Below are 23,837 nucleotides of genomic sequence, written 5' to 3'. Positions count from 1 at the left end.
CGCGGAGCTAAAGCGAAGTTTTACCGGATGGTTTCGACTAAGGCTTAAGACTGATTTTCTATGATTTGATTATGTTGGATGAAGGCTTGGATAATTGACGTCGTCGCAGGCGGCGGCGTTGGCTGAGTCCAATAGTCCACTAAGAGCGTGGGACCATTCTTTGTTTACACAAGTGTTCAGGACCATTCTTTGTTTATTGCCGAAATTTGTGGGGTGATTCTGGGTATCAGGTTTGTTGTTTATCCTAACGATCGGACTGTTGCTGGGGATAGGCGATCATGCGACAAATTGGCATCTGACGATTGAGTGGGGTGACTTGTTGTTTATCCTAGCTGTCGGACTGTTATTTGAGACAGGCGATCATGCGACAAATGGGCATGTGACGACTGGGTGGGGTTGACCAATGGGAATTGCTTATGATGATGAAATAGGATCGGCCAATGGGCATGTGTTGACGGACTTGGGTTTTATGGTATAAGTACTTAACTCCTTGTTATGATAGAAGTGCTTAACTCCTCCCCCTTTAAGTGCGGACGTCCTCGGTCGCAACAACATATTGAACTGGGGCGATTGAGACTTCCATTGGTGGACCATGGTTGCCTGTTTCGTGGCTGCAGAATTTTTTGATGATGTAATATGTTATCATTGCAGCTGCCAGAAGGGTTAGAATAATCCAGCTTGACGAAGACATAATCAAGTTGTTTCTTTGGATTCTCTCCAGATTATTAGTATTATTGATGTGTAGTTCCTTGATCATTTCCAGAGATAACCTTTCACCTCTTTGCTGCTTATCTGATAGTAATTGCAACAGCGGCGGTTGAACCTCGACTTCAAAGCGTGTCTTCACAATATACCAGGAGTCTTCTATGACGACTGTCGCGTTTTCCGCTTGAATTATGAAGGTGCCTTCTAGGGTAATGTTTTCTCCATTGATGTTGATGTCTCCTTGAAATTGGTTTAGCAGCAAGGTACCGGGCATTATTTCCGAATGGGATTTTACGTGCTGGTTGTTGATGACCTTACATTGTGGATTTCTTCTTTGCAAGTAGGCTCCTACACATTTACTGTTTTCTAAATTAGTCAGATCTTCCAGTTTACAGATTGTCTTACCATTATGAATATTACATTTACTCTTATTGATTAACCCGAAGTATTTCTTGTTACATTTCATGATATTCTCATAGTCTATTTCTTCTATAAATTTTTGATATTTAATTGGTATTGCAAGGATTTGTTTACAAATTTCATTAATTACTCTGGGTAGGCTAACAATATAAAGGAGTGATTTACCGTCTGAGGCTATGCTGACCTCGGCAAACTCTATTAGTTCTTCAATGTTTACAAATGTTAGACTCTCTTCTTTAATTGTGTCAATAAAATCTATTTCATCAGAGGACAGTATTAATGAGTTTACGGTATTGGCCTTAGCCCAATCAATTGCGTAAATAATATTTGTTATTTCTTCTCTTAAAAGACTCAATTTAAATTTGGTTATTTCGATTTCTTCTGTCTTATTATTATATTCGGGTTTACCTCTAATTAATATGGTATTAGTTATCTTAATTAAATCGTTTATCTTATTTTCTATTAGATTATTAATAATGACCTGCCGATTATTGTTTTCCAATTGTTCATTGATCTTATCTACCACAATCTTATGATCCTCGTGATCAGGTGTGCCCGCTAACCATTTCCAAGCCGTGCCAAGTATATCAAGCGATCTTTTGTTTCTGAATTTCATCGGCTGAAGCCTCCTCAATTCGTTTTGTATCCGAGTTATCTCATAGGCCAAAAAAGGTTGATACGGACTAAGGTTTGATGAATTCTTAACGACTTCTTTTAGAACGGATATGGCCATTTGATATTTTTCTAATTCGATGACGTGAATGATTTTAAACGTTCCGTTCTGGCGCGCGGCTAACCCGGTTTCCAACATGACCACTCTTGACTTAGTATAGTCTAATATGGTTGTGTGACCCCAGCAAAGTGGTAACATGAGCAATCTGTCGGAAGAGGATGTTTATCAATACTTCAAGTGGTTTTTATGAACTATCCTTCCTGACCTGGTTTTAATTTTGGTATTAAGATCTTCGGCTACTATTTCTTTTTTATATCTAGACGTTAGTTTCGAGCCTAGTCGTTTATTAATCCTAACGTAGATGATTTCACCTGGATCGTAGATTTTGACGGGTTTTTTTGTTTTATTATGGTACTCTAGGTCCTTATTTTGCTTCTTTAAAATGGTTTCTGAAATCTTTTCCCTTTCAAGTGCTAATTTTTCTGGATTATGGATTAAATTTGTTACAAAAAATGCTTCTATTGGCTTTTTGTTGGTGGTACTATGGATGGTTTTATTGTATTCGTCAACGGCTTTGAATATTAAATCCTCGAATTCCATTTCGGGGTGCTCTAGCTTTAAGCATCTCATTATTTCTGTATATGTTGAATGAAATCTTTCTACTTGGCCGTTGCTAGACGAAGTATATGGTGGAGTAGTGTGGACTTGTATACCTAACTGATTATTCAAAAGAAATTTTATTGATGCAGAATTTAAAGCCTTTTCGTTATCCATCACCACGGTTTTTGTCATACCGAAGGCTATTAACAACTCACGTAAGGGTACTTTAAGATGTTCTGCTGCTTTTGAGTTTACGAGTTTAACTTGCGCGTATTTAGAAAATTTGTCTATTGCGGTTAAAATAATCTTATTTTGGGTGGAATATAAATCTATATGAATAATTTCACCTGGATATTTCGGAATAGGGGTTGGTTGTATTTCTTGGTTCGGAGGGTGTCTTTGGTATTTAGAGAGTTTGCACGTTTGGCAAGAGTTTACTATTGCTTCTATCTTTTCTTCATACCGGGGAAAAAATATTCAGATAAAATTTGTTTTTTATTTTCAACGGAATTTCTATGTGCTCTGAGGTGTTCTTTTATTATGATATCTTGTTGTTGAATCTGATCATGGACATCTATAGTTTGAATATGCGTGAATCTTGCCTTGTAATTCCTAAAATGCTCTGGAAATATTTGTTGAATTTTTCCCATGATACTTTCGGAAGTGAAAATACCATTAACTATTCTAGGATCCATTTTTTCTTTCAAGATGGTTACAAGATCTTCTTCGGAATAATTGCTTCTCACTATTGTATGTCTATGATATGTAGGGAACGGTATTTCAAAGGTAGTGGATTCATTATCACCAGTGAGGATAAACAATTGGTTTTTAAAGACATTGATGGGAACTTCCATTGCTGGAATGAGTTCATGACCTGAGCTTTCATCACTATGGGCTGTAGCTGACGTACTGCTAGCATTTATGCTGGTAGGGTTTCTAGAGAGTGCGTCTGCTACCACATTTGAGCTACCCGGCTTATATTTCAACTCGTAGTTATATTCCTCCAGGTAACTTTTCCATTTCTTCAGCTTTGTGTTGTTATTTTTCGGGCTGAGAGCATAAGTGAGAGTCTGGTGGTCAGTGTAAATGATCACTTTGGATTTGCCGTATACATACATCCTTAACTTATCCAATGCCCATACTATTGCTAGCATTTCTCTTTCATTTGTAGCATAATTTTCTTCGGCCTTGGATAACGCACGGGAAAGGAATGTAATGGGTCTACCGTTCTGTTCTAGAGAAGCTCCTAATGCAAAGTTTGAAGCATCAGTGGTTAGATGGAACTCTTGTTTAAAATCAGGGTATGCTAACATCACATCTTGTGATACTAGTGCATTTTTTACTTTCTCAAAGGCATCGAGTTCGGCTTCACCGAATCGGATTTCAATCTTGCTTGAGACATTCTTTTTAGCTCTGCCATGTTCTCCTCTTAATAACGCCGTCAAGGGTCTAGCTAACTTAGCAAAATCTTTGATAAATCTTCTGTAATAACTAGCTAATCCCAGGAAGGACCTTAGTTGTTTTAGGTTCTTTGGTATGGGGAACTTTTTAATGGCTTGAATTTTCTCTGGATTGGTTTTAACTCCTTCCCTTGAGATAACTACGCCTAGGAAGTCAACACTGTGTCTTAGGAATTTGCATTTATCTACTTGGACCTTCATATTTGCTTTGGACAAGGTAGAAAACACTAGAGCTAGATGTCGGAAATGCTCTTCCTCAGATTTACTGAATATTATAATATCATCAATGTAGACATAGCAAATTTTTCCGATGAGGTCTCTCAAGATGTCATCGAGAGCTCTTTGGAATATTGATGGGGAATTTTTTAGACCAAAGGGGAGTCTTGTAAACTCGTATTTCCCTCCATTTACAGAAAATGCTGTTTTTTCAATATCAGATTCCTTAAGGGAAATCTGATGAAATCCGCTCTTTAGATCAAGAACAGAGAAATACTTATTGTTGCCCAACTGCGCAACCATTTCTCCGATTTCAGGGATAGGATACTTATCCGAAACTGTAACTGCATTGAGCTTTCTGTAATCAATGACCATCCTATATTTCTTATTCCCAAGGCTATCGCTCTTTTTAGGGACTATCCATACAGGGGAATTATAGGGCGACCGTGAGGGTCGTATTATACCATCTCGTAGTAATTCTTGTAGCTGGTCTTCTACTACTTCTTTGAGAGAAGCTGGGTACGGATAATGTTTGGTGTAGACTGGAGTGTCTGTTGTCGTTCGGATTTCTCCTTGGACATTAGTAGCATAAGTCAACTTCTTATTTGGGTCTGCGAAAAGCGATTCGTACTCCTCTTGGAGTGCCTTTAACCCTAGTTTCTGCTGATTGGTGAGCTCCTCTGATTCGATCGTATTTACCTGATGAGCTCGCATCTGCTTTACTTTAACAACGTGAGAGTTGTTGACAAATAATAGATCTTTCCCTATATCAATAATGGCGTTTAATTCTCTTAGTGTGTCATTACCTAGAATCCCATGGAACGGATTCAAATTAGGTAATAAGAAGAAAGTTATAGGTTTGTTGGGTTCGTTAAATAAACCCAAATGGATATGGCTGGTGATTAGAATGCTACCACTTACGGTGTTCGCGTAAAACTTGTGTTCATTTGTTTTGACGTTTTTGGCTATTTCTGGTTGGACATAATTTTTGTTGGAGCCGGTATCTATTAAAAAATTATATGCGGTTCCGTCTTTGTCCCGGACAACAAAGTACGGCAAAGAGGAACACTTTAACCTAAAAAATTAACGGTGTCCTCAATTTGTGGCTGTTGAGATTCCTGTGATTGTGATTTGGTTTCCTCTTTATTCTGCGGGACTAACTCTGAGTTGTCACCTTGTGAGGTAAAATATTCCTCCTGCTGTTGATATTCACGAACCTCAGAATATGGGACTAATTCGTAAAGGTCTTCTTGGCCTTGGTAAGCAGACTGATAATCGGACATATCGGAGTAATGCTCTTCTTGAGGCGGTATGGTGATATATTGTTCACCTGACATACCGGTTTCGATATGGAATTGCCTCTGAACTTTATTGGGAAAATTTCCGGTGGACTGGTTGACTCTTTTGAGAGCAAATTGTTGTGGTGAATTAACGTTTGGCTTGTTCATGTAATCAACTTTTTTTGTTAGAATAGAACCGTCGACATCCATAGGAGTTGGTGCCGGCTGAGGCTTCGGAGCAAATGGCCTCGGTGGTGCATTGAAAAACATGGGGTTTTTCGTTTGAGGAAATTTATTTTGGGGAATGAACACGTTTTGCATTGGTTTTTGATTATAAAAGTTGTTGTTATTATAAGGTTTTGGTGGAATTGCCGGTATGTATGATTGTTGAGGTTGCAAGTAATTTTTTGCATAATGCGGGGGTTTTGGTCCTACTGGTGGACGAGTGTCACGATGGCTGATATTGTTCCTAGCCCTTTTATTGTCCAACATCTCGCACAGTTGCAATGCATGCCTCAGATCTCTGGGTTGAGCTAAGCTCATTCTGTCTGAGAGATCTCCGTTAAGACCTCTGATGAAGGTATCTAGAGCCCTATCTCTGACCTGTTTTGCCATGGCTTCCATAGTCTCGGGAGTGTAACCCAATGTTTCGATTTGGTCTAGTATTAACGACATCTGTTGGTAAACGGCGAAGTAAAATTGATGAATGGATGCGCCTTTCTGGGTCATGGTGAATAGCTGGTATTCTAGAGTGCTTAAATCTCGTTTGTCTGAGTACTCAGATAACAGACACTGAGAGATTGCATCCCAATGTAGCGCGGTGCGATATACTTTCAACAGTGTATTTGCATGGCCTGTGATTTTGCCTCGAATGGTTACCAGAATTGCAAAGTATTTAGGTGTTCCCTGAATGGGGGCGTACAATTCCATTAAACGTGTGGCGGAAGCAAACCATGTTGAGAATTCTTCACGACTACCTGAGAATTTGTCAAGATTTTTTACGATATCTGGCACTTTGTCTAATTCATGCCAGTTATCCTGGACGCTAGCTGTCTGGTCCCTAAAGGGAATGTGTCCTGGCTGGGAAAAATTTAATTGTTTCACTATTTCCTGTAGCTGAGATGACAAAATTGTTTGGATAGCTACATCTAATCCTTGTATCGACAGTGCCTCTATTCTATTTACGGCTGCTGCACCTGAGGTGGATGCTGTCGGAGCATCGGAAGCTGCTGCCTGACTACCACCCTGCTGGAGGACTGCTGCTTTAACCCAGTTGTCATTAGTCATTTTGGAAAAAATATTTCGAACCAGGTTTCTTTCAAGGAAATAAGTGTTACGATATCGCGAATATTATGACGTCACGAACGATATAATGCCGCGAAAATTGGATTTCAGTTTATATTGACAAAGGTATAGCGGTATGTCCGCTAATCTTGGTGGAAATGGTTTTTGGTACTTAAATACTTAGTTTGTGGTATTATGCAAAATTTTCAATATTAGATGATTATTCTCTTTTTTTCAAAATTATTTCTTAAATCTTAATTTGGGGTATTATGCAAAATTTTTCAATATTAAATGATTATTCTCTTTTTTTTCAAAATTATTTCTTAAATCTTAATTTGTGGTATTATGCAAAATTTTTCAATATTAAATGATTATTCTCTTTTTTTTACAAAAAAATTTTTTTTTTTTAAATTTTGAATTATTTCTTTCCCCTTTTTTTTGGGATTACTTATTACTAGTTTCTTTTTCAATTTTTGATTCTTTTTTCTTGAGTGAGAAAAAAATTTAATTAAGGATTTTTCAAATATTTTGGCTTATATTTTTCTTTTTTTCTTTTTTAAATTTAAACTTTTGGTTTTGGTTCACAAATTTTTTCTCACTGTGTTTACACAAATTCTTTTTCTTGTTTTGATTTTCTTTCTTGATTTTCTTTTGCTTAGAATTATTTTTCTTAACTTACATTATTAATAACATCTTCGGTGCTTGTACTGATCGGCTTGTAGGAGGGCTCGCTTTTCCAACGTTGAAGGTACTAACGCTCCTGGGCAAACACGTTTGGGTTATCAGTTTTCCTCTGAACGGATCTTGGAGGAAATTGCAGCGATAAATTTGACCCTGTCTGATTCTTTGTGTAGTTCAATATAGTGTTTTTATTTCGTTGACACTTTAAGGCATTTAACGCGTTTTCTCGGTCACGACCACTGATATCTTTCACTAACACTCGATCAAGTTTTATTTAGCAGGGTCCCTGCTCGGGCGCCAATTAAACACTTCCTTCACTCACGGTATAAAAAAATATAATTTTTATTTAAAGTCACTTTACAATTACAACTTAATGATAACTGAAAGATTCTGACTGAGTGAATTCCGCGGAGCTAAAGCGAAGTTTTACCGGATGGTTTCGACTAAGGCTTAAGACTGATTTTCTATGATTTGATTATGTTGGATGAAGGCTTGGATAATTGACGTCGTCGCAGGCGGCGGCGTTGGCTGAGTCCAATAGTCCACTAAGAGCGTGGGACCATTCTTTGTTTACACAAGTGTTCAGGACCATTCTTTGTTTATTGCCGAAATTTGTGGGGTGATTCTGGGTATCAGGTTTGTTGTTTATCCTAACGATCGGACTGTTGCTGGGGATAGGCGATCATGCGACAAATTGGCATCTGACGATTGAGTGGGGTGACTTGTTGTTTATCCTAGCTGTCGGACTGTTATTTGAGACAGGCGATCATGCGACAAATGGGCATGTGACGACTGGGTGGGGTTGACCAATGGGAATTGCTTATGATGATGAAATAGGATCGGCCAATGGGCATGTGTTGACGGACTTGGGTTTTATGGTATAAGTACTTAACTCCTTGTTATGATAGAAGTGCTTAACTTGTATAGTATTTCTTTATATAATCTTTTTATGGTTTAGGTTCGTGATGTTTATGATTTTTAGGTAAGTGTTTTGGTAAGTATAAATGGTTTGTATTATTTAGTGTGTTTTATGATTTAGATTGTTTTATATATATTTTAATATTAGTTTTTGTAGTAAGTATTATTTTTGATTGATTGATTTAGGTAATTTATTTGAATCTTATAGCATGTTTATGATATTTATGTGGGTGTGTAGGTAAGTGTTATAAGTTTTTGATTTAGTTTTAGTAATATGTATTATGTTTAAAATGATTTAGGTAATTTATTTGATTTTATAGCATGTTTGAGATATTTAAGTGAGTGTGTTGGTGAGTATTATATGTTTTTGATTTAGTTTTAGTGGTATGTATTATGTTTAGATTAATTTATACTGTATGTATAACTATTTCCTTACCTATTAGCCATCAATGTGGAAGAACGTTTTATCTAAAAAGGCTTATGTTTACGAAAGAATGGCCTACTATCATAGGAAATAACAAAGATATTAATCAAAGTCACTGCTTTCCACCGATCGTTCCTATGGGAGCTATATGATATAGTCACCCGATCTTTATCAAATTCGGCACAGTCATTAACAGATATATCAAACTAACAAATGTTTAATTTGAAAGCAATCGCGTTAAAAGTAACGAAGTTATTTACAAAAGTCACTGTTTTCGACCGATCGTTCCTATGGGAGCTATATGATATAGTCACCCGATCTTTATTAAATTCGACACAGTCATTAACAGATATATTAAATTAAGAAGAAATTTTTAATTTGAAAACAATCACGTTAAAAGTAACGAAGTTATTTACAAAAGTCACTGTTTTCGACCGATCGTTCCTATGGAGCTATATGATATAGTCATCCGATCTTCATTTATTAACTCTCTAATATTAAGTTTCACGATAATAGCGCAGAAAATAACTAAGTTATTGAGAAAAGTCACTGTTCGTGACTTTGGGGTTTGTATGGGAGCTATATGATATAGTGGTCCGATTCGGCTGAACCCGAGATATACAACCCCTGCAGTATATATGTACAAGCCTACGTGCAAAATTTCAGCTCTTACGGTCTAGGAGGAGTTTGCGTTGATCCAGACGGACGGACGGACGGACGGAAGGACGGACATGGCTATTTGAACTCGTGTCGTCGTGCTGATCAAGAATATATATACCTTGTATGGTCGGAGACCATATTATTATTATTATTTGTATTATTATGTAAGATTCCAATTATTTACAAAGTCTGTTAAATGCTCATGTATTTACCGAAACCGGTATTGTAGTATCAATTGTGAGTAATAAGTATCGATTGTTAGTAATAAGTATCGATTGTTAGTAATAAGTATCGATTGTTAGTAATAAGTATCGATTGTTAGCGATAAGTCCTCGATAGGTTGAGAGACGGCGCTTTTCTTCTCTTCCGGCGACGCAACGAGCAAGTTGCATCTGCGCAGAAAAACCAAAGATAAAATCCAGGAAATACAAATTAATCGTTATCTTATTTTCCCAATAAATAGGTGTTTACAACTCAGAAGTGGGATGACCACCCGAAAGGATACATATTTCGGGACACGGCGCGCCACACGTTCCACATCTAGGACGGCCGCCTCCACGCCCACCGCTGCTGGAGCACCCGCTGCCGCTGCTGTAACCGCCGCCGCTGCCGCTGCTGTGCCCGCCGCCTCTGCGCCAGCTGCCGCTGCTGTGCCCGCCGCCTCTGCTGTGCCCACCACCGCTGCCGCTGCTGTGCCCGCCGCCTCTGCACCCGCTGCCGCCTCTGCGCCCGCCGCCACTGCTGTACCAGCCGCCGCTGCCGCCTCTGCACCCGCTGCCGCCGCTGCTGTGCCCACCACCGCTGCCGCCGCTGCTGTGCCCGCCTCCGCTGCCGCCTCTGCACCCGCTGCTGCTGCTGTAACCGCCGCCGCTGCCGCCTCTGCACCCGCTGCCACTGCTGTACCCGCCGCCGCTGCCGCCTCTGCGCCCGCTGCCACTGCTGTACCAGCCGCCGCTGCCGCCTCTGCACTCGCTGCCGCCGCTGCTGTGCCCACCACCGCTGCCGCCGCTGCTGTGCCCGCCTCCGCTGCCGCCTCTGCGCCCGCTGCAACTGCTGTGCCCGCCGCCGCTGCCACTGCTGTGCCCGCCGCCGCTGCCACATCCACTGTGCCTGCGGATGCTGTGCCCTCCGACTATGTGTCTGCCATGCGGTCTGCGGCCTCGCTCGCCGTCCCCGCCACTGGTCCCGACGCGGACCCATGGGAGGAGATGCCCGCTTTAGTGCCCTCCGTATCGACTGCCGCGGCCGCCATCACACCGGCCACTTCCGCCTCCCCCAGCCTGGATGAGCAACTGGGGACGCTGCAGAAACAACATGAGTTGCTACAGCTACAGCATCAATTCCTCAAACTGCAGCAGGGGATTGACGAATTCCAAGCACCGAGACAGCAAGTCAGCGACGTGAGTGTCATTGAGAGCATGGTGGCTCGATTTTCAGCGGATACCGCATACGATGTGAAGAAATGGTTGGTCGCATGCCGTCGTATGCTGGAAGGTACGGCGGCGGTGCTGCTGCGCACGGTATCGGTGCACAGCTACGAAGAATTGAAGGCAATCCTCTTGCGAGAATTTGGACGCTCGTGTAGCATCGAGGAAGTGTACCACGCTCTGCGTGGCCGGCGCATCAGGGCAGGCGAGGGATGTTTAAGATTCGCAATCGAGATGCAGGAGATTGCCATGAATGCTCCGATTCCGGAGAACGAGCTGGTCGACCTGATCATTGATGGATTGCGGGACAATTCTACTCGAGTCGGCATGCTGTACTCAGCTCGGACAATGGCTGAACTGAAGCCCCTACTGGAACGCTACGAGCGCCTCCGTATGCAGGCCGCTGCCTCCAGACAAAGCAATAGTGTGAAGGCGCAGCCAACAACAACTGCCGTGGCGCCTGGAAACAAATCGTCAGGCACCGTCACGAGTGAGACCAGATGCTTCAACTGCTCAGGATGGGGGCATTACAAGAGTCAATGCCCGAAACCAATGAGACCTCCGAATTCATGTTTCAAGTGTGGCATAGTGGGCCACAGCTACAAAAACTGCCCGTCTCGAATTGGAAATGCCACCAATATCACTGCTGCCGCCGCCGCTGATGAAGCGGGAAATCGACTAGACCATTTACAACTGGTGAGTGTTGCTTTTGTTTGTGATGAAGTGCAAGATAGGAGATTTATAGATATGTTTGCTCTCCTTGATTCGGGCAGTCCAAAGAGTTTTATCCGTCAATCTGAAGTCCCCTCCAACTGCCGTCTTAGCCCCCGTACATTGAACTGCCGTGGTTTAGGAAATAGCCAACTTCTGTCCTTAGGCCAAGTCCAGTGTAGGGTTCGCCTCCGCAACACACATACAATACATACGTTTGAAGTCCTGACGAACCAAGCAACCGAACTGCCAATGATTATAGGTAGAGATCTTCTGTATAAAATTAATATTAGACTCTGTAAACTGAAGGAACTGAAATATGAAAAAGAATCATTGATACTCATGAATAAACCGACTGAATGTATAAATCCAAATCTTACTGCTGTTCTGAAGTCCTTTGACATATTTATGAAAGAGAGAGTGATACTGCCGTATGATAGGAATGAGATTGTATCTGCCGAATTGTTGTCTGATTCTCCCCTTCCGAAAACTTCTGCTGTACCTTCGGAAACATTGAACGATGCACTTATGGCGATAAATGCCATTGAGCTCCCTGCCGTCAGTGAGTTACACTTTGATATAGAGCCCACGTTACGAGAAGAGCAAACCGCAGCCCTGAAGTCTATTATTTCCACTTCGTATGTACAAGTTGATCCAGATTTAATCAAGCCCATGAACTATGAGATGAAAATAGAATTGACTAGCCAAACTCCGATTTTCTGCCGCCCCCCGCCATCTGTCGCACCACGAACGCATCGAGGTGCGTGAGATTTGTGACGATCTCTTGAAAGCTGGCATTATTCGCCACAGTAGTTCCCCTTACGCTGCCGCGATTGTCGCAAAAAGGACAACACCCTACGAAAGTGTGTAGATTACCGCCCGTTGAACAAAATTACAGTTCGAGATCATTTTCCGATTCGTCTGTTAGATGATTGCATTGAACATCTGGGTGGCAAATCATTCTTCACTATCTTGGACTTGAAGAACGGTTTCCACCATGTGAAAATGCACCCAGACTCAATCAAATATACTGCCTTTGTAACCCCTGATGGCCAGTTTGAATATGTACGCATGCCCTTCGGACTTTGTAATGGCCCTTCCGTGTTCGCTAGATTCGTTTATTTTGTCCTTAAGGAATTCATAAACCGAGGTCAACTGGTGATATATATGGACGACATTCTAGTCGCGTCGCATGACTTTGAAACCGACCTTGAGATTCTGAAGGAAATATTGTATGTGTTAAGAGTGAACGGGTTATGCCTGAAGCTGACGAAATGCCGTTTTGCGTATAGGGAACTAGAGTACTTGGGCTACCTAGCCAATTCCGCCGGTATCACGCCTAAACCAGCTCATATTCGGGCGATACGGGATTTGCCCATTCCAAGGGATAGCAAGGAATTAGAGCGTTGCCTAGGCCTATTCTCATACTTCCGCCGATATGTATCAGGTTTCGCTAAGATTGCGTGTCCGCTGTCCCGACTGTTAAGAAAAGATACCTCTTATATCTTCTCCGATGAATGCCTTGAAGCTTTCCGAACACTGAAGTTGAAATTGATCGAATCCCCCGTGTTATCTATTTACAACCCGAAGTCTGAAACAGAGTTACACTGCGATGCTAGTTCAATTGGTTTCGGAGCAGTGCTCCTCCAGAAACAAACAGACGGTAAATTACACCCAGTGTCCTACTTCTCTAAGATGGCCTCCGCCGCTGAATCGAAACTACACAGTTATGAGCTAGAGACGTTAGCTATAGTGTATTCCTTGAAACGTTTTGAGACATACCTTAAGTTCATCCCATTCAAAATCGTGACCGATTGTAATTCCCTTGCGCTGACACTGAGAAATGGTGGACATTCCGCCAAGATTGCTCGCTGGGCCCTGCTGTTGGAAAACTATAACTACACGATTGTACACCGCAAGGGGGTTGGTATGCCCCATGCTGATGCTCTAAGCAGAATAGAAACTGCCGCATACGTTGACGATATAAACCTCGACTTCCAACTGCAGTTAACCCAGAACCGGGACCCTGAGATTGTCAAACTCCGAGATGAGTTAGAGAAATATGAGATAGCGGATTTCGAACTGCGAGATGGAGTAGTGTACCGCCTGTCCTCGACGAGTGTACCCCAACTTTATGTCCCTTCCGAAATGATAAATCATGTCATACGAGTAGTGCACGAGAAGCTTGGCCATATGGCCACGGAGAAATGTTGTGCACAGATCAAGAAGCATTACTGGTTCCCGTGTATGAAGTCTTATGTTAACAATTACATTAAAAATTGCCTCAAGTGTATATACTACTCCGCGTCCGCTTCGGACCACCGTGTTACGCTACATAGTATTCCGAAAGTGCCCCTTCCGTTTGATACCGTCCATATTGACCATTTGGGCCCCCTTCCGTCCATACGTTCTAAGAAAAAGTATCTTCTGGTTGTCATTGACGCATTCACCAAATTTGTGATGCTGTACCCTACCGCCACGACGAATTCACGTGAAGTATGCCAGACATTAGAATCTCAGTATTTCGCAAATTACAGTAGACCCCGCCGAATCATCAGCGATCAAGGTACCTGCTTTACTTCCTCCGAGTTTGAAGAATTTCTGAAGGCCAATAATATAATTCATGTGCTGAATGCCACTGCCTCACCCCGGGCCAACGGCGAAGTCGAGCGGGTTAACCGCGTGTTGGGCCCCATGTTGGGTAAACTGACGGAACCTGTGGACCATGCAGATTGGGTCCAACAACTGCCGAACATAGAGTTTGCATTGAATAACTCCGTCCACTCCACAACCAAATTTGCCGCTTCCGTACTTCTATTCGGTGTTGAACAACGAGGTGTGGTAGTAGACGAACTAACCGAACGGTTGGGTGAGAGAACGGAGGAGGTCGATGCCTCAGAGGTAGACGTCCGGAGATTAGCCTTCCGTAACATTGTTAAGTCCCAAGAATATAGTTCGGAATATTATTCGAAGCATCACCTCCCTGCCGTTAGTTTTGAGGAGGGGGATTTCGTAGTTATTAAGAATGTGGATACTTCGGCAGGCACAAACAAAAAAGCTTATCAGGCGGTATCGTGGTCCGTATGTGGTTCATAAAAAACTTCCGAATGACCGATATGTTATCCGGGATGTAGAGGGCTCCCAAATCACCCAACTACCATATGATGGGGTCCTAGAAGCCTCCAAATTAAAGTTATGGGTTGCCCCTGATCAAGATTGCACTTCTGATAGCCAAACAAAGGCGACACCAGCCACTTAAGATTCTTATTTACCCCCCTTCGTTGTTAACCATTGGAATCGAGGTCGATTCCTCGTCAGGACGGCCGAGTTGTAAGATTCCAATTATTTACAAAGTCTGTTAAATGCTCATGTATATACCGAAACCGGTATTGTAGTATCGATTGTTAGTAATAAGTATCGATTGTTAGTAATAAGTATCGATTGTTAGTAATAAGTATCGATGGTTAGCGATAAGTCCTCGATAGGTTGAGAGACGGCGTCTCTCTTCTCTTCCGGCGACGCAACGAGCAAGTTGCATCTGCGCAGAAAACCAAAGATAAAATCCAAGAAATACAAATTAATCGTTATCATTTTCACCCAATAAATAGGTGTTTACATTGTAAATTTTTATGGTATTAGAATAATTAGTTAGTTGCATGCATTAGATTAGAATAGTTTAAAAGTAGTGCCATTGCAAATGTATGCGATTTGGTAACTATCGGCAGTCTTTACATTGGCATGTTAACTAACATTTTGAGTTTACATTTAGTGGGCATGTTATTGAAATTGCATGGTTGGGTCACACTAGGTAAAAAAGGTAAACAAAAGCCTAATTAGCAAAAGAAATTTTTATAACTTATAATTGCAATTTTACTTTTTTCTAGGTACCATGTTTCGCTTCCAGGTCTCCAGTGTGCGTCTAAGGAATCACAGGTAGGTAATTTCATGCCAGGTATTAGTCTCGTTTGTTTTTTAGGTGTTCACGTGGCGTGGCCATTTGGGTTGCTAGCCAGCTCATGGTGGCCACATGTGAAGAGTAGGCGTTGGTGTGAGGTAAGTAGCATCCTGCAGGGAGAGGAGGATTTGCCAGGCAGGAATCCCGGTATTCATCTGTGTGTTTTCATTTTCAGGTATGGGCAGGTTAGAGTGAAGGCCCAGTAAGGAGTTGACTTTTCCAGAGCGACCTCGGAAGATCATGTAAGCTTGTTTGGGCCAGGTGGGACGTCTTATTGCCACATTTTGCTGTGTTGTGGCAGTTTGTGTTTTTCAGGTGTAGTACATGATGTTGTTGGGTGCATGTTGTTTATGTTTAATCTGTGTTTAGTTGGTTTGTTTTGCGTAGTTTTAGATTTGCATGTTTATTTAGTTGAATAGTTTGTTGTTTTGATTTTTGTTGCAATTTTAACTAATTTGTTTTTAATTTCTTTTTATTTATAGGTTTTGTACATCAGGATTGGAGATGCCAGATGCAGAACCGCCAGCCAGGACGACTCCACAGATGTCCATGAGTTCATCTTTTAAGACTGTGTTATTTTTATTTTGTTATAAGTGCATTTCAAATTTGTTGTTATATTTTTGGTTTAATTGTATATTTCATGAGTTTTAGTGTTGCATTAGGTAGTGTATTTGTGCAGCATTTTAGTTTTAGCAGTTATTTTGTAGTAGTATTAGTGTTTATATGCTTTTACTTTAGTATTGTATTGTGTTCCGTTCGCAGGTTAGAATCATGTATTTTGTTATGAGTGTTTTTAAGATACATGCTTTAGTTGTAGATTTAGTGTAAGTTTTGAGGATTTTTTAGCTGTATTAGGTGGCTAATCATTGTATTAATTAGGTTTTAGTTTTTAATCTGTATTAGTTGTTGTGCTTATGCGTTTTTGAACTGTATTTGAATTGAGTTATTTGGTAGAGTCATTACGTGTTTTGCTTTGAGTATGTGTCGATTTTGACGTTGTATTTGCAGTTTTGTTGTGGGTTATAGATTTTAATTAGATGTATTAGTTAGTTAATTCATGTATTGTGTTAGATTTGGGATTTAGTTTGCATTAAGATTTATATTATTATCTTTTTTATTTGTAATTGAATTGCATTTTTTAGTGTAATGTAAATGTGATTATATATGCATTTTTGGTGTGTTTTAATATGTATTATTTCAGCATTAGTATTTTGTAGCTTTTGTTGTATTAGTTTGTTTATTTAAATATTGTTTTAGTATTAATGTTTTATGGTAAGTAGTTGCTGTTCTTGCTGAGGGCTAGCTACCGTGCAAAAAATATTATAATATAATATTATAATATATAATATGATTTAAAATTATTAATTATAAATTAAATTAAATTAAAAAATATTAAAATAACATATAACATATTGTATTAATAAATTTTACATATAAAAATTAATGAAAGAGAGGGATAGATATATTGCGCATTGATTTTAATTTGCGGCAAGGTACGATCAATAAAGGCACAGTTGAATATTATAACCATTATCCTGATTAATTTCAGATTGTTGATTCGATATATAATTGTTTTATATTTTAGAAGTGAATGTTTTAACAAAAATATAACAAAATATTCTATAAATCAACTTGTGCATTAAAAATCGAAAGCTCATTATAGAGTATACTTAATTCGGAATAATATATGTTTATATGGAAAATAGTTATGCAGTGAGTAGAGTTCATTGACATTAGCTGTGAGAACAGCTGTTTTTATTTTAAAGACTTTGAATAGCAAAGAGTTTTTTGCTATTAGATGGAATTGCAATTGTAAAGTCTGTAATTCATGTAATTTATATATTATCGAAAAATTTATGTGTGGATTATAGAGATATGGTTATGTTTTAATAGGTATTTAAATTTGTTTTGTTAGTGATGCTCTTTAATTTAAGTAGAAAAAGAGATTATAGCACATGCAATTAAATTGATTAGAGGATTTACTACTAATCAATTCAGGTTATTTGTCGATGTTGAGGTTACTAAATTTACGCATAAATTCAGCAATGGGTTTAATTTGAGCCATAATAATGATAATTTGTTGTAAGATAGGCTCAAGTTGTTGTATGAATTGTTTTATATCTCCGATGGCCTCCCATAGTTGGTCTGCTGTAGGAGTGTTTGCTGTTGTTGTTGCTGTATTTGCAGGTTGTTGTTGCTGTTGTATTTGATCGAAGTTAGGCTGCTGCTGCAATTGTTGTAATAAATTCCAATGAGTATGTTGGTGAATCTCAGTAATATCGAGATCGTCTTCAAATTGCTGGCCAGTGGCCAGAGAATTAAGAGGCTGCTGCTGCTGCTTATTAATAATTGGTTTTAGTTTTCGCTTTTTTTGTTTTAGACCACCATTTGTTAGTTGTTTTAGTTTGATGTTGGTAAAGCTTTAATTTACGTTGCTGCTGCTGTTGCTTTGACTTGCTAATAGTTGCCAATTTTTGTTGTAGACCGACTGATGACGTTTGGTGTTGGCCTGATTTTGGTTGAAACCGTTGAGGTTTTGGTGTTTTAGATGGTTGTTTTTGTAGTTGCTGTTGTTGTACGATTTGTTGTTGGGTTTTATGATTCTTAGCTAGGATTTTCTTAGAAGAAACTAAATCCTTAAGCATTGCCTTATAAGCGAGACACACCCTGTAACTGGCTATGTGGCCTCCTCCACAATTAGCACATTTGGGGTTATCAATACGTTTTTGGCAATCAGTAGTAGCATGTTTACCTGCGCATTTCAGGCAAACAAAGTCTCTTCTGCAATAGTTTTTTGTATGGCCAAATTTTTGGCATCTATGGCATTGAACAGGCTCCATTCTCACAGATTGCCTCTGTACAGAGACCTGCCAATGCTTTTGACCGAAAGAAAATCATGATTTTTATCATCAGAGCAAGGCTCCAGCTCTATTTCAAACATATTTAGTGGCAAACGAGTATGTTTATGTTTGATTACATTTATATAACGGACTACAAAACCCATTTTATTAACCTCTGCACGAACATAATCGCAGGGGGTAGATGAGTGTAATCCTTTAATTACAGCACGAAAGCCACGATTGCAACTATCCTGATATGTGTTAGTTTGAACTTTATTATCATTGAGTTTATTTATTATTAGCTGATGTGATTTGGTGTCGGAGCAATCAATTTTGACGTCACCATTGTGTAGGGTTTTTGTGCTAAAATTAGCATCACATAAAGCACTGGTCAGATCATTGAGAATGTCAAAAATATTATTAACGTTGCCCACATAAATTGCAGGAGGCTTTTTAACATTACTCCTATGATCTGATTTATGCTGTTGTAGTTTTTTCGAATTAATTTCTCTACTTCCCCTTTTATCAAGTAGTTCAAATGCGAAAGATTTATGTCTTGACTCTTATCCCTGTCTTCAATATTTGTGATGAAGATATTTCCAATCTCTCCTGCCCACTAAATATCTGACTCATTTTGTTCTCTCTTTGGCATACTATGGGTGCGACAAACTTCTATATCGTTGCGCATTGCAAACTTAGATCCATTTGCTGTTACATTTATATTGACAGTGTTCAAGATCGTTCGACCCAGTATAGCCTCAAAACTTATGTCCTGATCTGGCACTACATGGAATTCTATGTTCATAACTAAACCATCCACTTTCACTGGTATTATAAAACTACCGAAAGTCAACAAAGTTTTGTATTGTGGCTGTTTCTTTGTTTATGTTTGAGCTTATATTTAGTTGTGATGAGTATTTTTCTGTTAGTTTTGAAAATCGTTCCCAGTCTGCTTTGTCGGTGATAAAGCATTTGACGCCTACATTCACAGATGCTTGGCGATAGGAATGAATGTAGCGTTGATTTATCGATCGTTACTATATTTATTTGTTTATTAATATTTGAATTGTTTGATGACAATCGGGTTCAATATATTGTTAAGATTTAAACACACTTATAGAAACAACACTGGTCTTGGTCTTGGTCTTGGACCTTGACGTGCGACACAATGCGACACAGTCTTTTTTGCGAATGATCAACGGCCTCTTTAACAGCTCTCTCTGAACTTATTTAATGATCCTATGCCCTGCTCTCTCTACTACTACTAGAATGTTCGGCCACTACGCGTTTGTCTCTTCTCTTCTATCACTTTGGATTGCTCTCTCTCAATGCCATTTCCCACATTCGGCCCTCCATACGGTACATTCGACCCGAATGTCGGTCCCCACAATTTCATATATTCCGATACAGTTAATGTCCTATTAAGCCCTTCCGCCTGTCTCTACTTCATTTCTTCCATGATTTTAGATTGCCGTTACTTTATAGGGTCCTAAATACTTTTCTCTAAATTTCAGAACAACGCCATATTGGGTACGTGCTCCTCATGGGATACAACCAAACGTACGTAGAAAAACCATCTATAATAACCAACAAGTAATTATACCGTTTATTTGTAAGTTCCATTGGTCCGACGTGATCAATATAGTAAGAACAAAGTGGTTTGTCACCCCTTTTCTATCGAAGTTAGGTATCCCTCTCTTTTGCCAGCCTTTGCGTTAACAACAATACACTCCACACAACTAACCACACGAATAACCTTATCTCTCAATTCGGGAAATATAGTATGATTTCTCGATCAAATCATACGTTTTGTTGACGGAAAAATGACGCTGGGTATGCGCAAGTCTAATAATCTCATGTTCCATTGCCGAAGGCACTGCAATCAATTCACAATTAGGGTCTTTAAAGAGAATCTCGTTCTTTATATAGAAGTCTTGTTAACTTTCTTTTCCGACTAGAGTCCTTACTGCCTTGGTCCACTTATCTTGCAACTGAGCTTCTTTTAATCGATGTTTAATAGTGTCCTCAACAAGCATAAAACCTGCAAAACGACTCAACGCATCGACGTACCTCACTAGAGTACCTAATCGATGTACAATAACATAATCAAAATCTTGAAGATACAGAGCCCATCGAGCAACTCTCAAAGGAACATCTTTCTATTTCATGGTCATAGCGAATGCGTTACAATCAGTAACTATGGTGAATCGAGATCCTAGGAAGTAAACACGCCATTTGGTTAGTGCTCCAATTATAGCAAGCACTTCGAGTTCGTAAGAATGATACCTTCTTTCGCACAATTTTGTCTTACGACTCATATATTCAACGGGATAAAATGAATTATCCTCTGGATGCTTTTGTAACAAAGCTGCCCCAAATCCGAATTTTGAAACGTCCGCATGTATTTCAGTTTGCAATTTCGGGTTAAACAATTTAATGACGGGTTCTTTAGTCAACGCAGCTCTTAGTTCTTCGAAAGCGAGTTTGTGTACATCTTTGAATTCAAACTTCGAATCCTTACGCATTAAATCGGACAACGGTTTCGCGATTACTGCATACCTTTCAATAAACTTTCTAAAATAGGAAGTTAGACCCATAAATCTTTGTAACCCCTTTTTTGCTACTTGGGATAGGAAAATTCGAAACAGCTCTAATCTTTTCTTTGCTCGGCGTTATGGTGCCATTTTCCACATCATACCCCAAAAATATGACTTTTCGTTGCAGCATCTGACATTTACTCCAATTAATTCGTAAACCGTTTTTGGCTGACACGTCTAGTACGCGTTTTAGCTTGGTAAACCATCATCGATACCTGTACTTGGAATGATGATGTCGTCCATGTAGACTACACAATCGTTTGCTTTTATCAAAACTTGTAACACAACCATTATGAATCTTGTAAATACAGCTGGTAAATTTGAAATACCGAAAGGAACATACAGGAATTCTAATTGTCCCCTCTGAGTAACAAAAGAAGTGTATTTCTGAGAGCTTTCTACTACCGGTACATGTAAAAATCCGTTTGTTAAGTCTAAAGTTAAAAACATATTGGCACCTTGCAACTTTTATAAAACGCTGTCCATATGAGCCATGTGAAAGTTGTCACGAAGACTCTTTTCGTTTAATTTCCTGTAGTCACAATTGGATAACGCTTCTGACCATTCTTTTTCGAGACTAAGACAACTGGAGACGCGTACTCAGAAGTACTGTTTTCTCTTCTAGCCATTCTTGAATTTGTTTATCAACGATTTCCTGATCACAAACGGCTAAACGTCTCGGGTGCTGATACACAGGTATTTCGTCCCTCAATATAATTTTCATGCTTACTGGTGCATTTGCGTTTCTTTTTGGCTGGTAGTTTCGAATTAATTTCTCTACTTCCCCTTTTATCAAGTAGTTCAAATGCGAAAGATTTATGTCAGACTCTTATCCCTGTCTTCAATATTTGTGATGAAGATATTTCCAATCTCTCCTGCCCACTGAATATCTGACTCATTTTGTTCTCTCTTTGGCATACTATGGGTGCGACAAACTTCTCTATCGTTGCGCATTGCAAACTTCAATATCGTTCGACCCAGTATAGCATCAAAACTTATGTCCTGATCTGGCACTACATGGAATTCTATGTTCATAACTAAACCATCCACTTTCACTGGTATTATAAAACTACCGAAAGTCAACATTTTACTGTCGCCAATTTCTATTAAGTGTCTAGCTCCGCCTAATAACGGTTTCGATCCAATCATAAAATAAATATTTCTTCGCATAAGACATAAATCAGCGCCAGTATCTACATCTTCATTTTCTACCACGTTTGTATTTCTCTCGTATTTAATTGGATTTTCTGGTTTGCACTGTGCCATTCGATGTCCTACTTTACCACATTTGAAACACTTTTGATCGTTCTTTGGACTGTCTCGTCTGATATGTGATGTATCACCGCAACCATAACATTTCCGATTCTTAGATGTATCAATTATTTTACCCTGATTAAGCTTTCCTCCTGACTGAGCCTCAAGCTTGTTTAACGACTTTCTGATACGTTTCTATTTGAAACTTCAGTTCTTCTAGATTCCTGGCTTGAAATAGAATAGCTTTATTTACTTGTGAGTCTGGAATGCCCTTTCCAAAGTATTCTATCAAGCGCTCATCGTCCAAATTCACTGGTTTGGCAATTTCCATTAAAGCATACAAATATTCATGTAAAGTCTCCTCTCTTTTCTGAGAACGTTGCGATAATATTCTATGAATCTCAGCTGCTGATCGTTTCGAACTAAATTCTTTGCGCAATGCTGCTTTTAATATCTCCCAATTGTTTATACCAGCAACTAACAACTGTTTGGCGTATATAAAGGTCTGTAGCTTGTCCCATTGTACTGTAGTAGCACACTCTTCTATCTCTTGCACCCACGAATCAATATCGGGACTACCTGGCCGGAAAAATAGGATACACTGCCCTCAACATCTTTTAAGGTGTACCAAGATCGACTTTGTCTCTTGCCGCGTCCAGCTTCTGCCTCTGCCAACGGGTTGCATCTGCCTCTGCTGACGTTTTGCCTCGCGCTACGTCAAGCTTTGCCTCTGCCAACGGGTTGCCTCTGCCTCGGCTGACGTTTTGCCTCGCGCCACGTCCAGCTTTGCCTCTGCCAATGGGTTCCCTCTGCCTCGGCTGACGTTTTACCTCTTGATTCGCTCTATCCAAATATTTCTGGACTGTTCTAGAAAGATTCACTGATCGCCGTCCGTTACCAAACATGCTCGTGCGTGTAGTGTCTGCGTTGTAACGTATTTGGGCACCAACGATTTTATGCAACAAATTTAGCACAGCCTATCTCGCTTGCTCTTACACAAGGATGCCGACACATAAAGTTTTTGCTTTGTCACATCGAAGAACTTTATTTGTTGTTTCTTTCACTCCCGCAGTGTTATATGTATGTTTGTTAATTTCTTTAAACAATATCCCGGACGAGCCCCCCAAAATGCAGTGTTGATTTATCGATCGTTACTATATTTATTTGTTTATTAATATTTGAATTGTTTGATGACAATCGGGTTCAATATATTGTTAAGATTTAAACACACTTACAGAAACAACACTGGACTACTTATGGACCTTGCGACTCAGTTGACAGTCTCTTTGCGAATGATCTACGGGCGAGCCCGGCACTCATATCCCCCGGGGACGAACACGTTCGGCACCTCTTATGGGTGTAACCGAACGGCTGCCGAAGTCCTCACACAAAAATCTCAAGAGCATGAGGGTGGATTTAGTTCAGGGCCGGCACAAAGAGAGCACTACAAAAATGTAGTTGTATGTGTGCACTTGCTTGTGTGCGTATGTTGCTTTACACTGCGCAAAATGAGAATTGAGAAAATTAGTAGAGCAGATAATCTAATGCAAGAGAAAGATAGAAAAAAACAAAACAGCGATCAATTTTTTTCATGTGTGTTCTTTCAACAAAGCGACATAGATCTGCTTGCGTCGAAATGCTGAGGGAAACTAAATCCACCCTCATGATCTTGAGATTTTTGTGTGAGGACTTCGGCAGCCGTTCGGTTACACCCATAAGAGGTGCCGAACGT

General features: G+C 39.9%; 2 protein-coding genes across 2 annotated transcripts in view; both read left to right on the top strand.

Annotated features, from left to right (window-relative positions):
* The window catches only part of LOC137579530 (nematocyst expressed protein 3-like), a 41,386-nt gene extending 29,808 nt beyond the window's left edge, over nt 1–11,578 (top strand). The window contains exon 2 of the mRNA XM_068293314.1: nt 11,522–11,578. The gene's annotated coding sequence lies outside the window, so the exon portion shown is untranslated. The remainder of the gene's footprint in view (nt 1–11,521) is intronic.
* LOC137579528 (uncharacterized) lies at nt 10,467–11,586 on the top strand. Its single transcript, XM_068293310.1, has 2 exons — nt 10,467–11,444; nt 11,494–11,586. Exons 1-2 carry the CDS (start codon nt 10,467–10,469, stop codon nt 11,584–11,586), a joined length of 1,071 nt encoding a protein of 356 aa, XP_068149411.1.
* Nucleotides 11,587–23,837: the final 12,251 nt, after the last annotated feature.

This window comes from Drosophila tropicalis, unplaced genomic scaffold, assembly GCF_018151085.1.
Source record: "Drosophila tropicalis isolate 14030-0801.00 unplaced genomic scaffold, ASM1815108v1 contig_696, whole genome shotgun sequence".
Taxonomy (NCBI): domain Eukaryota; kingdom Metazoa; phylum Arthropoda; class Insecta; order Diptera; family Drosophilidae; genus Drosophila; species Drosophila tropicalis.
This window is presented reverse-complemented; position numbering and strand designations above follow the sequence as displayed.

Coding starts and splice junctions, on each gene's coding strand:
- LOC137579528 (XM_068293310.1), top strand. CDS start 10,467: ATGCGGTCTGCGGCCTCGCTCGCCGTCCCCGCCACTGGTCCCGACGCG. Junction 11,445..11,493: donor GACTAGACCATTTACAACTG/GTGAGTGTTGCT, acceptor GGAGATTTATAG/ATATGTTTGCTCTCCTTGAT.